Source organism: Zeus faber (assembly GCF_960531495.2).
Source record: "Zeus faber genome assembly, chromosome: 18".
NCBI lineage: Eukaryota > Metazoa > Chordata > Actinopteri > Zeiformes > Zeidae > Zeus > Zeus faber.
The window spans coordinates 8022065-8035912 of NC_137210.1; the positions used below are offsets into that span (position 1 = coordinate 8022065).

The 13848-nt window shown below is 47.6% G+C and overlaps 1 protein-coding gene across 1 annotated transcript; it reads right to left on the reverse strand.

The window, feature by feature from the left end:
• Positions 1-289: 289 nt before the first annotated feature.
• Positions 290-13837, reverse strand: nmi (N-myc (and STAT) interactor). Its single transcript, XM_080019015.1, has 10 exons — positions 13708-13837; positions 13523-13549; positions 13373-13438; positions 5616-5774; positions 5282-5398; positions 5040-5202; positions 3669-3775; positions 3362-3548; positions 2551-2654; positions 290-1300 (listed from the first exon to the last, which is right to left on the reverse strand). The coding sequence occupies exons 2-10, from the start codon at positions 13535-13537 to the stop codon at positions 1085-1087; spliced, it is 1134 nt and encodes a 377-aa protein (XP_079875141.1). The 5' UTR covers positions 13538-13549; positions 13708-13837; the 3' UTR covers positions 290-1084.
• Between the last annotated feature and the right edge of the window lie 11 nt (positions 13838-13848).

Here is a 13848-nt window from a genome sequence, read left to right on the forward strand (position 1 = left end):
TCCCAGGGCGAGAGAGGAGGATATTTTGAATTATAATACCCGTCCCTGCTTGTAATAAATACTCATTTATGTCACGTTTTAATTTGTGGCGAAGGGTCGAGTTGAGACAAATCCATAAATATCATGAATGGCCCGACTGACTCATACAGGGTTGCACGGCAGTGACTGGACAGGAGCAGTGCACCGTTCGGGCTTTTCAATTAGGAAATGAGCCTGTAAAGGTCATTCTAAGATTTACTTCGGTGGCGATATAAACTGCACAGGACGAGCACCATCAATAACCTTGATGTGTTGTTTAGAGAATGTTTATTATCATATGATACACACGTTAATAGTTGGAGGACTTCTAAATGGGAAGTACAAGGTTATCTTACGTCAATCACAATTTGCGTCCCTAACAGATGGGACGATTCGTGTCCTGGTTTGGACTGTTGGTGTTTCATCGCCATCTGGAGGCTGCAAGCAGTGAGTACAGATTGTGTGTGTGTGTGTGTGTGTGTGTTTTTTTTATATATATGAAAACATAGTATGAGGTAAAGTAAAGTGTAAAGTTATTAAATTATATCCATTTTAAGCAATGAAAAAAATCTGGCCTGTATCTTAGCTCCTTACATCCTTGTAGGTGAACCTGTCTGACTGCCCTGGCAATCAGCTGGCGTTCTAATGGCATGTTGTGCTGACATGCCTAAAATAAGCGTGTCCAACTTCCAGGGACAGGGAATTTTCATGCCTTTGTATACATCCTTCAATGTGTTCCCTCTGTAATTCGACTCTAAACACTTTGAAACAATTGAAGGCCGGCATCTATTTGTGTTCCATTGAAGCAACCTATGATATATGGATTTGTAGAACACAACTTACGTGGACCATAATACCAACCCCAGCGATCTGGCTTAACCCAGCAACCCCCTGGACCAGTGTCATACAGCCCAGTATATTCAGTGGAGTCTGGTGGGATGGGGGTGGTATAGTGAGAGAGAGAAGAGTTGAGCTGCTCAAGTCAAGTCAAGTGTATTTGTATATCCCTTAATCACAATACAGTCTCAAAGGACTTCACAAACCCACATTTCACATAAGGAATTCATTATTCGGCCGCTGTCTTAGCCGTCAACTCATTGAAGAAGACGTGGAGTTTCTTGTCAGGCGAGATGTACTTGATGTTCTCGATCTCGCCGCCGTTGTTGCTGGGCTTCTGGAAGTAGATCTCCAGATGGTCCTGGACGTCCTCCTCGTCCTCAATGGCCTCCATGTCATCGATGCTTCCCAGGAGCACGGTTCTCTTGGCAGCGCCGCAGAAGGTCTTGGGTAAAGCAGTGGATAGAGTAGACAGACCGCTCGGGCAGTTTGGTAAATTTGTCACACCAAAGTGGCTTCAACTTCTTCAATTTCTTTTTATCCTGGTCTCATTATATGTTGCCTAAGTAAATACTTCACTTTATTTGTGGCAGCGCCACTCGTCAATGTCACATTATGGTCGCTTGTTTAGCCAATCACATAAAAAAGCTGGGTTGTAAAAGTTTTCATTACTGATAACGTCTGGTTCATACAAACTGTCAGTTATTTCTTAACATGTAACATGTGAAAAGGATATGAAAAGTAATGAATTAATGAAAACGGTTTTGTTAAAATGATATGACATCGTTGATCAAAAACGCAAGTACGTTTTGTGTCCTCTGTGTGTCCTCTGAGGGAGCGATCGCGATGCAATTTAAGCCCCTGTCTCCCTCTCCATGTGTTATGGAGACATTGCAGAGGGAGCGGTTGAGCGTCACCGTTCCTCTACTATAAATAAAAGCAAATAAAAACATTGTGCTTTTATTTTAGATGAATTATATTTTTCTCAATTTCCTTGTTGAACGAAAGCAACGTGCCTGACGGGTACACTCTCTTAGTCACTCTCTTACCTACACCCCCCCAAATTAAAGTTTTCTTTAATTTTACCTTTTCAAAATGACTATTCCTGCTCCTGACAATCGGAGCTTTGTAAAGAAGTATTCAGGACAACATGACTATATCCAGCTAAGGAATCGCTCAAACAGCTTAAAAAATGGCTCCTTTGAGAAATAAATTTGTTTCGCTTAAAAGATTTTTTTTTTTATTCTGTGTTTTTGTTTATTTAAAAATTATTGTTCGTCTGCAACTTTTATCTACTTCTGATCTTCTAAGGCCACTCGAGTGGCCCGGTCTCCCTTGAAATTGAGACATCAATAATTTGTCAGGTTAAATACTAAATAAACTCAGATCAGACATCCGATACCAGTAGGTAATATGATATCAGTGTCGCGGAATATCCCAAATATAACACCAAAAACCATATCAAACATGTCAGATATTTGAGAAAAGCAACTTCACTTCAGCAAGCAACTACACTCCTTACACTTTCTTACACGAAACATATGAAATGTCAGTTCTTTCGCCCTACTGACCCCAAACAAATGGTCTAAAGTAAAGGATCGGATGGTTCTCTGTTTCAGCTGATACTTCAAATCAGAGCAAGAGAGTGATGATCTCAGCGTTTTTATTTTGTTTCTATCTCTTTTTTTTTTTTACCTGAAACTTCCGCATCTTGTAGTTGTAAACGGGTGCGACCCTCACGTTCACTTCCCCGTCCAGATCGACGCGGTACGTCCCGCTGAGGGCCAGGCTCTCTGCCACTGGATGAAACCAGAGGCATTATGTTACGCTTATTTTAAACATGTAAAACAATCTCTGTTTCTATTCTTTCTTTCAGTATTGGATGGCTACTTCCTCTTACGCCAGATTTGACATCCACTGGGTTAGGTTCCAACATGTGAAATGAAGTTGAGTTCTTTGTTATTGTATCGAATTCCAATGATATGTAGGTTTGATTGAATTGTAGTCTGGCTGCTGGTTCACAATTAAGATTTAATTTGTATTACATGTAAATGTTAAGTTGGCTCAACCTATTAGAATCAGAATCGGGCTTAATTGGCGAAGTACGCTTGCACATGCAAGGAACTTGACTCTGGTTTTTAGTGACTTTCGGTACGTACAGACCAAAACAGCAGAAATTTGCAAAGAAAAAATAAAATGTTTAAAAAAAGGTAAGCAAAGTTTGAGAACAATATTTACATACATCTGTAATAAACAGGCAAGCAGAACATTCGAAACAGATAAATACATAGATATTGAAATATCTACAGTGGGTGAGTAAGTCATTGAGTGATATTGGACACACTATTAGGCGATTAATGAAAAACAAATATTGAAATGGTCTTCTATTGAATATTGTATAATTAGCTTTGAGCCAGATTAATCAGCACTACATAGACACACACACACACACACACACACACACACACACCCACACACACACATAAATCGAGGCTAAAAGTTGTACCTCCTGTGTTGAGGAAGGTGACATGACCGATGCCGGTGTTCTTGTCGTACTCCACCTCCTCAACCTCTCCACCTCCTCTGCTGGGCCTGGAGAAGCTCATCTCCAGACAGTCCCTAGTTTTCTCCTTGGGCATGGCCGACTGAGCGCCGGAGAACATGAGGCGTTTCTTGGAGATGTCCAGGAGGACCTGCAGCGTTCAGCCATGGAAGGGCAAGCTATTCGTTTGGCATTGTTCCCACAAAGGCAAAACATACCTTTGATAAAATACACTGCTTAGGGTTAGGGTTAGGGAAGACACAAAGTGTACCTCAAACTTCACGGAGGGGGTCATTGTCATTCTTTTGGGTTTCAAGTTCAACTTGGTTGTCCCACAAGGCACGGAGCATTTTGGCATGCTCAGGATCTGCAAAGCGACTGGAGGGACGGTCAAAGAGACAGAAACATTGAAATGGAAGAGGCCAAATGAGAGATAAGCTAAGGTTGATTGAGTAACTGACTCGGAAATAGGCTTCTCAATGGTAGAGGTGTATAAATCTAGATATAAAATATGTAGGCCACCTAATTATCGCACATATTTCGTTCACATACATGTGTCTTTGTCACACGAACGGGCCTTTGTAACACATTTACAGACAAAATCCTTCAATATGTTTGAGTAATGCAATCAGGTTCTAAGAGGGGACAACACCTCCCATTTCCTTGTTATGTGTGCGCGCAGTGACGTACACTCCTTTCTGCTCTTTGTCTGGCAGCCATAAATAACCAGCTGAACACGATAAAGGATCGCACTCAGGGACTTTCCAATAAAGGCAGCAGGGTATAACCTTCAGCACCTGAGTCATCCAAAGGAACTTGAGCCCTGTCTGTTGCTACCATCTTGGCTTCAGGTCAAAGAACTTTGAATGAGTTTTGCATTTTAAATCATGCAAATGTAATTCTCTTATCCGATTGTGTGTGCCACTGCTTTTCGTTTGTCGACCCTGAAGGAGTTTGAACACACTGGATGCAATGGTACCCAAGGATAGTGTCCAACTAGTATCAAACGACCCCCTAGTATCAAACGCTCGGACCCTCAAAAATAACGCCTGCCTATTCTGAATGACCTGATAATCATATGGCAAAATCATATAACTTCATGATGACTTGTTAACTGTACATAACTGGGAGTCAGTGCTGGCCATTTTGATTAGGAACATACTCTACTGTGTGCTGTAGTTAAATATATGTTTTTTAATTATGGATTTTCATTTGTTGCTTTTAACTCTTTTTACTTACATTTTTTGCTTCTTGTATACTCTATATTTAGTCAATATTCAAGATATGTATAATCTTATTATAAAGATTATATTATACATAATATTTTTCAGATTTTAATTAATTAATGAATATCCCCTCCTACTTTGTTTTGCACAGTTTGCCCTTGAATGACAAAATGTGACAAATGAAAATCTGTGTAAATTAAAATGTAAATATCACAGCATCCATACCATGTGATGTAATTATGAAATAAAAACAATTATAGATAAAATTGTAATGATCTGCAATGCACCAATCAAGTCAAAATCCTTCAATATGTATATGTAAAGAAACATATACAGACTTTGAGTCTGAAAGTCTCTAAACTAGCACAAGAACTAACCCTAACTTTAGGCATCCCGTTGTCTGCCTGACAGTTCACCTTTCTCCTCCTCGAAGGTGATGAGCGCCTGTCCTCCGCGGAGGAGCTGCGTCGGCCTCTGAGTGATGGTGAACACTCCTTTGATATACTGTCCGTCACTCTCGCCCTCCTCTTTGCTCTCTCCGGTAAACTTCATCTTTGTGTCTGGAATTTGGACGCAAACCTGAAAAGCGATTTGGTCTCAGTAAACGCCGTGAACTGTGTGATTATATGAAAGAGCTGCGGCGTCAGCCGCTATCTACCTTGTGTTTCTGCCTGAGTTTGGCAAACTCGAGTCTCTTAAGTTGTAACTCATCTTTGCACCTCTTCAGCCTGGCCTTCAAGTCCTCGTTATCCTTCTGTAGGATGGAGATTTCACCCTACGTGGGTGATATTGTTTAATCCGCAATACGTTAACAACAGCGTTATTTAGAGGGAAAAAAGCCATAACATTTTCAAAAGAAAATGCATCTTCATTGATATTATATCGAATGGAACATCGCCATATTTAGGCTTTTTAAAAGCATTTGAATATGTGCTCATATAGGTCTAGTTAGTTATGTATGTGCAGATGAGGCTGAAAGCAGGGTTTTCTACCTTTATCCCTTGCATGATCTTGGTAAACTCCTTCTGGCACTGCTCTTGCTGTTGCATAACATCATACAGGTCGTCTGACGCCTTCTTCTTGACTCCATCTTCATTGAGTTTTTCTAAAATGAGCCTGGATTTCTCATCGTCAGCCTTCTCCACCTTAGCCTTAGAAATGACGGGATTCACAGTAGTTTGTTTTCAAATGGAATAAAATAATTAAAGATCTAAGTGAAGTTTTTGGAAGGCCTTGTGATTGGGGGAAGTTCTGACATACAGTATAATAATAATAATAATAATAATAATTATTATTATTATTATTATTATTATTATTATTATTATAGCTGCAGGCAGCAATACACAGAGTCCAGTTTAGTCGTGTTAGGTACGTATTACAGTTTTCCGAGGTTCCTCCACATCCTCATTCCCGCTGCACTCCGTGCTCTCTGGCCAGGGAGAGTGCAGAGGAAGCACCGGCGCTCCTGCTGTACAATTGGCTGTTCTTGTCACATGGTTGTTTCTCTGCTGTACGATTGGCTGTTCTTGTCACAAGTTTTGTAAAAGAGAGAGGCCCGTGTAGATGTAATATCTTTAAAATAAACCTTCTATGTTTGCCTGTGAACCAGAGCTTCTCATTGTTATCACTCACCGTGCTGTCTGTGGAAATAGAGCTGCACTCTCAGTGATGGAGAGGTGACCATTTGGTGCCGTGTTGGGCAATGATGATGTAGTGACAGAAATGTGACCGTTTGATGCCGTGTGGTGCAACAATGATAGAGTGACGTAATGATGTAATGACGCAGTGAAGATTTTCCAGGATTATTTATAGTTTTCCGGGTCCTACTTTTCTGATGCGTTCTGAGTCCATGAAACGCATCATGGACTCCTACATTTTCTATGTCACGACTTCCTCTAACCTCGCAAAGTAAGGAGGGACACGGCAATCACAATACCTTTATTTACAAACAGAATAAGAGATAAAATATCAAACAAAAAGCTCAGTCGACGTCGAGCAGGTAAGACGACGAATAGAATAACGAGTAATAACGAATTGGATGATGACATCATAAAGCGTCCTACTCAACAAACTCATCTCTCTCCAGCACCTGAAAGGAAGTTTTAGAACCTTGGCGTGTCGGCAAAGCAGGAAACGTTCAGCTACTTCCAGTAAATGCTTTCGTTTTTTCACTAATTCCCGCTCGGAATGTGGATTGTATGGTTCAAACTTGAACCACGAGATGTCTGTGACGTCCAAGTTCTAACGAGACTCCAACCATGTCTGTGGGTCCAGCGGGTAGGTGTCAGGGTTCGCCCGGGTCCTACCAGCATCAGCCACTAGATGCCGCCAGTACTGCCTTTTCAAGGTTGCTCTGCTTCACCTATTTCCGTTCCTGATTACCCTGCCTCATTAGGTTATATGTTTCACCTGTGTCTCGTTTGGTCGTCCCTATTTAGACCCTGTCGTTTGTGTCCTCGGGCGCTCAGTCTTGAGTTTGTCTAACCTCATGACAACGCTCTTGTTCCAAGCTTCCGAGACTTCTTATTTGTTTTTGCCCAGTTTTTGTACTTGTTTTGAGTAAACCTCTATTTTTGCCACCTCGCCTCTGCCTTGTTCTCTGCACCTGGGTTCACTCAGCATACCCCCTAACAGCAAGACTGAGCCACAACATGGACCCAGCAGAGAGCCAGCCTCCAGAGGTGGAGAGCCTGCGGGTGGCCTTGACGAACCAAGGGGCTGCGATTGGCCGACACGAGCGGGTTCTCCAACAAGTCCTGGACAACCTGCAGTCGCTCGCCCAGGCCATCCAGCAGAGCCAGGCACAGGCTCCACCTATGGCCCCTGCGCCAGCCCTGCCTCCCATGGACCCGCGTCCTCCAGAGCACCGCGAACCACGACTGCCGGCGCCAGAGAGGTACGACGGTAACCCAGGGGGCTGTCGTGGCTTTCTGACACAATGCTCCCTGGCTTTCGAGCTCCAGCCGTCACAGTTCCCCACCCAGCGCTCACAGGTGGCATACGTGGTCACGCTACTCACCGGCAAAGCACTCTCCTGGGCCACAGCCATTTGGAATCGGCAAACCCCGGCCTGCTCCAGCTACCAGGCTTTTGCCGGGGAGATGCGCCGAGTGTTCGACCACTCAGTATGTGGGAGGGAGGCGTCGACACGGCTACTCCGGCTCCGCCAGGGGGGACAGAGCGTGGCGGACTACGCCATCGCATTCCGCACCCTCGCCGTGGCGTCTGGATGGAACAGCGAGGCACTCATCGCGGCCTTCCAGGAGGGCCTCAATGAGGGGGTCAAGGACGAGCTGGCATCCCGGGAGGCGCAGGAGGACCTGGACACGCTCATCGATGCAGCGATTCGGGTGGACAACCGCCTCCGGGAGAGACAAGGGGAACGCGTTTTCCCCGCTTCACCAATACCAGCGCGCAGAGCGGCTCTGGGGACGAGGCCTCCCGAGCATCTCCTGGCTATCCCGAGCTCGCCTCCAGCATCAAGGGAGGAGCCGATGCAAGTAGGCAGCACACGGCTCTCTCGGTCCGAACGTGACCGGCGGATGAGAGAGCGCTGCTGCTTGTACTGTGGGATCCCGGGGCATTTCCGTTCTTCCTGCCCTGAGCTCTCGGGAAAAGCCAACTCTCGTCCAGGGTAGGGAGAACTGCGACGAGACCAACCTTCTCTCCCGAGCTCGAGGCGACCAGGGTCCTGCTGGCTGCCTCCCTCGCCTGGGGAGATCAACATCACTCCCTCCAAGCTATGGTGGATTCCGGCGCTGCAGGAAGCTTCCTGGATGTAGGGCTAGCAAAGGCCCTAAAGCTCCCTCTGGCACCTCTAGAGCATCCTCTCACGGTGACAGCCCTGGATGGAAGACCACTGGGGTCCGGTAGCGTGTGCCATCTCACCGCCCCCCTTTGGCTGTCACTGGAGGGAAAACATTCAGAGGTAATCCAGCTCCACCTCATCCACTCTCCTGAGTTTCCACTGGTCCTGGGCTACCCATGGCTAGCCCGTCACAACCCACATCTGGACTGGGCCTCCGGGCGTCTCACCGAATGGGGCCCTGCCTGCCACACCACCTGTCTTCGTTCTAGTCCGTCTTCTCACCCTCTCGAGTCTCCAGTCCGTGTCCAAGCTCGGGCCCCTTCCCAAGCCCCTGCCCACTCCGGAGTTCCTGTCCGTGTCCTGGCTCCAGTCCGTATTCAAGGTCCCATCCATCCCGAGTTTTCACGAGTGCCCCACGAGTATGCCGATCTGAGGGAGGTCTTCAGCAAGAGACGGGCCACCACGCTTCCTCCCCATCGGTCCTATGACTGCGCCATCGACCTTCTGCCTGGCACCTGCCCTCCTCGAGGACGTCTCTTCTCTCTCTCTGCCCCTGAGACTACAGCCATGGAGGAGTACATCCGGGGGGCGCTCACCTCAGGGTTCATCCGCCCTTCTACCTCCCCGGCGGGCGCAGGGTTTTTCTTCGTGGGTAAGAAGGATGGCGGCCTGCGTCCCTGCATTGATTACCGTGGTCTGAACAAGATCACGGTCAAGAATTGCTACCCCCTTCCTCTCATGTCCACATCTTTCGAGCAACTGCAAGGCGCCACCATCTTCACCAAACTCGATCTTCGAAACGCATACAATCTCGTCCGCGTCCGCGAGGGGGATGAGTGGAAGACCGCCTTCAACACACCTACCGGCCATTATGAATACCTGGTCATGCCTTTTGGATTGGCCAATGCTCCCGCTGTCTTCCAGGCCTTTGTAAACGACGTCCTCCATGAGTTTCTCAACCGCTCCGTGTTCATCTACATCGATGACATCCTCATCTTCTCCAGGACCCTTCCCGAACACATACAGCATGTGAGACAGGTCCTTCACCGCCTGCTCGCCAATGGCCTCTATGTGAAGCTGGAGAAGAGTGAGTTCCATGCCACCACCGTTCAGTTCCTGGGGTTCGTCATCACCGAGGGTCACGTCCAGATGGATCCTGCCAAGACCGAGGCCGTCCGGGACTGGCCACCACCCACCTCGGTCAAACAGGTGCAGTGCTTCCTCGGGTTTGCCAATTTTTACAGGCGATTCATTCGGGGTTTTAGCACGGTGGCAGCTCCCCTCACCGCCCTCACTAGGACATCCACAGCCCGCTTCGCCTGGCCTGCGGAGGCTGAGGGGGCGTTCAGGGCTCTCAAGATGCGGTTCACCGCTGCCCCTGTCCTGGCCACACCAGAGCCTACCCTACCCTTCGTGGTCGAGGTGGATGCTTCCGATGTGGGAGTGGGGGCCGTTTTGTCCCAAAGGACTCACTCAGGAAGCTCCATCCATGTGCTTTCTTCTCCCGTCGCCTCACCCCAGCGGAACGGAACTATGACATAGGGAACCGGGAGCTACTGGCAGTCAAACTGGCGTTGGAGGAGTGGCGGCACTGGCTGGAGGGGGCCCAACACCCATTTGTCGTCTGGACCGACCACAAGAACCTGACATACATTCAGGAGGCCAAACGCCTCAACTCCCGTCAAGCCCGATGGGCCTTGTTCTTCAATCGGTTCAACTTCATCCTGTCGTATCGTCCCGGGTCCAAGAACTTCAAGCCCGACGCTCTCTCCAGACAGTTTGACCCTCCTGAGCTGGTTGAACTCCCCGAGCCCATTCTCCAGAGCTCCTGCATCTTGGCTCCGGTCCGCTGGGGAATCGAGACGCAGGTCCGGCAGGCCCAAAGGAGGGAGGCGGATCCCGGCAACGGGCCCCCGGGTCACCTGTTTGTCCCGAAGGCTGTCCGATCACAAGTCCTGCAATGGGGGCATTCATCCCGCCTCACTGGCCACCCGGGGATCTCCAGGACCCTCGAGTTCCTCCGCAGGCGTTTCTAGTGGCCTACCATGGAGCAGGACGTCCGGTCCTTCGTCGCTGCCTGCACCATCGCCACCCAGAACAAGAACCCCCGGTCACGTCCCATGGGGCTGCTGCATCCCCTTCCCATCCCCAGTCGGCCCTGGTCACACCTCTCAGTGGACTTCATCACCGGCCTTCCACCGTCTCGGGGCCACACTGTCATCTTTGTTGTTGTAGACCGGTTCTCCAAGGCTTGCCGTTTTATTCCTCTGCCCAAGCTCCCCTCAGCTCTGGAGACTGCTGAGCTCATGGTGCAGCACGTTTTCAGGGTGTTCGGCCTGCCCCTGGACGTGGTGGCAGACCGCGGTCCGCAGTTTGCATCCCGGTTCTGGAAAACATTCCACCAGCTCCTCGGCGCCTCCGTCAGCCTGTCCTCCGGTTTCCACCCGCAATCCAATGGCCAGACGGAGCGGGTCAACCAGGACCTGGAGACAACACTGAGGTGCCTCGTGTCCTCCAACCCTGCCTCCTGGAGCGACCATCTAGTGTGGGCGGAATACGCTCACAACACTCTGCGCTGCTCTTCCACTGGCATGTCCCCGTTTTGAGTGCCAGTTTGGGTACGTACCTCCTCTGTTTCAGGAGCAGGAGGCGGAGGTGGGAGTGCCGTCAGCCCAGCGGTTCGTCCAGCGGTGCCGACGGACCTGGCAGAGGGCTCGTCAGGCCCTGCTGAGGACATCCCGGCAGCAGCAGATCCAGGCCAACCGACGGCGCAGACCAGCGCCTATGCTCCGTCCGGGCCAGAGGGTCTGGCTGTCCACCAGGGACCTTCCATTACGGGTGGAATCACGCAAGCTCGTGCCATGGTATGTTGGGCCCTTCAAGATCGTGCGGCGGGTCAATCCTGCCGCATACCGTCTTCTGCTCCCCAGGTCCATGAGGATAAACCCCACCTTCCACGTGTCGCGGCTCCGACCGGTGGTCACCAGCACCTTGGCGCCCACCACAAGGCCTCCTCCGGCGCCTCGCATCATCGACGGTCAGCCCGCCTACACGGTCCGCCGGGTCCGCGGGGCCCTGCAATACCTGGTGGACTGGGAGGGTTACGGGCCGGAGGAGCGCTCCTGGGTTCCGGCCCGGGATATCCTGGACCCCTCTCTGATCCAGGATTTCCGCCGTCGCCACCCGACACTCCCTGGAGGAACGTCGGGAGCCGTTCCTAGACGGGGGGGTCCTGTCAGGGTTCGCCCGGGTCCTACCAGCATCAGCCACTAGATGCCGCCAGTACTGCCTTTTCAAGGTTGCTCTGCTTCACCTATTTCCGTTCCTGATTACCCTGCCTCATTAGGTTATATGTTTCACCTGTGTCTCGTTTGGTCGTCCCTATTTAGACCCTGTCGTTTGTGTCCTCGGGCGCTCAGTCTTGAGTTTGTCTAACCTCATGACAACGCTCTTGTTCCAAGCTCCCGAGACTTCTTATTTGTTTTTGCCCAGTTTTTGTACTTGTTATGAGTAAACCTCTATTTTTGCCACCTCGCCTCTGCCTTGTTCTCTGCACCTGGGTTCACTCAGCATACCCCCTAACAGTAGGGGTAATAATAATAATAATAATAATAATAATAATTATAGCTGCAGGCAGCAATAGACAAGGTCCAGTTTAGTTGTGTTTAGAGCGTTTTAGAGTTTCCAGGGTTCTCTCAAACCAAGTTTACTTAAACGCGGCATGGACTTCCCCTGGTCTGTCGTCTCCTAGTTGCTTGTCTCGCGGAGCAACCACTGTGCGGTCTACACAGCACAACCCTCCTGTTTTTTAAAACAACCGCCCATGTTTGCCTGTAAACCAGAACCTCTCATTATCAGAACTCACCGTGTTGTCTGTGGAAATAGAGCTGCGCTCTCAGTGACGGGTGGCCGTTTGGTGCCGTGTCGGGCACGTGATATATATGTTGAGCTGTTTCCTTGGATTACATTTTCAGTAAATTACGAATGTATTTCCGTGAAATACGAAAAACGTTGTGGTATTTGTGAGTAATTACCACTGCACAGCTTCTATTTTCCCAACGCCTCGCTGGATCTTGGAGGCATCACTGAGTTGGACAATGGTCAATGTTTTCAAGGGTAGTGCTGATGACATTTTAAGGTTTCGTTTTTATTATTTTTTTCATTAATCCGGCAAAGTAATGTGGACCACGGATTTAAAATATCAATCGAACAGATCTACTGACATCTACCAGTTAAGAAGCTGTATAAATATACACTTAAATAGATCGTTTGGTAATGTCTAAAGACTACAAAGTGACCGATTCCAGGCCACCCAATGGACACGGTCCAAGTGGACATTCTCAATCGGAATCTGTACATTTATAGTTAATAATATGATGACGTCACAAAGCGACAGTAAATCTCATCTGGTTCATTTTAGAACGATACGAGTGACGTGTCAGTTAACAGAGACCAACTGAATATTTCTGGGCAAAGTTGTTCGGTTTTTCACTAATATCTGCTCCGTACGTGGATCAATCTGGATTATATTTAAACCACGAGATCCTTGTGACATAGCGGTTTATACGACACTTCAACCGTGTTCGTAGCATACGTCGAAGTATGTGTTCCAGATATTTTTAGCGGGTTAGACGTATTTCGGCGTCAGACATACTGGCTCATCAGCCTTAAAATCGCTAAAAATGTGGTCAGTTTTAGGCTTCAAAATTCTGATAAATTTTCCTCTTACAATAACAACCAAATGGACCCCTAAAAACAGTTAAGAAAAGGGCAAACAATCAAAATCAAAATGTAAAATAATACAAGATTACAAGAAAATAAACAATATAATATAATAATAATTAAAATATATATGACATACGTATACTGTATACAGTAAAGTCCTATGTATAGTTTAATAGATTTCTAGAAAAGAGATATAAAGAGTAATTCATACTCTACCCTCCAGACGTTCAGCAGTTTTTTGGCTTCCGCAATTTCACTGTCTTCGTCAAGACCATTCTCCACCTAAGAACCATATGATTACATTATCATTGCATTATCGACGTGGACAATGGAAGAAAAAACTTCGAAACAGATCATATCATTTACCGTGTGATCCGCCATGTCGCCGACGACCTGTTTAGAAGGAATCGAAAGCAACGTCTCATATATCAATATAAACGGAAATATCAGTTACGACGATAATTATAATAATAACAAAAACAATAATTATCATTACAAAAAAGAGAACAAGTATCCCCTTTTCATAAATACGTATCTCCCCGTTAACTTACCTGGAAGTTTTATTTTCAAGTGAGCAGCAAAAAGAGTGGTTGTCGTTGTTGTTGTTGGCGTCCAAGTGGAAATCGGAATTGAAAGTGAAAGTTAAGAACTCGAGCTAGTGCCTAAAATGGACGTTTAACGCCGGTGGAGCT

Bases quoted from the DNA above. Each gene is read 5' to 3' on its own strand.
- nmi (XM_080019015.1), bottom strand. The intron at 5,775-13,372 runs GTAGAGTATGAA...GTCATTTCTAAG, and splicing joins AACTGCTGAACGTCTGGAGG to GCTAAGGTGGAGAAGGCTGA. The intron at 3,776-5,039 runs GTGAACTGTCAG...CCGTCCCTCCAG, and splicing joins CACCTTCGAGGAGGAGAAAG to TCGCTTTGCAGATCCTGAGC.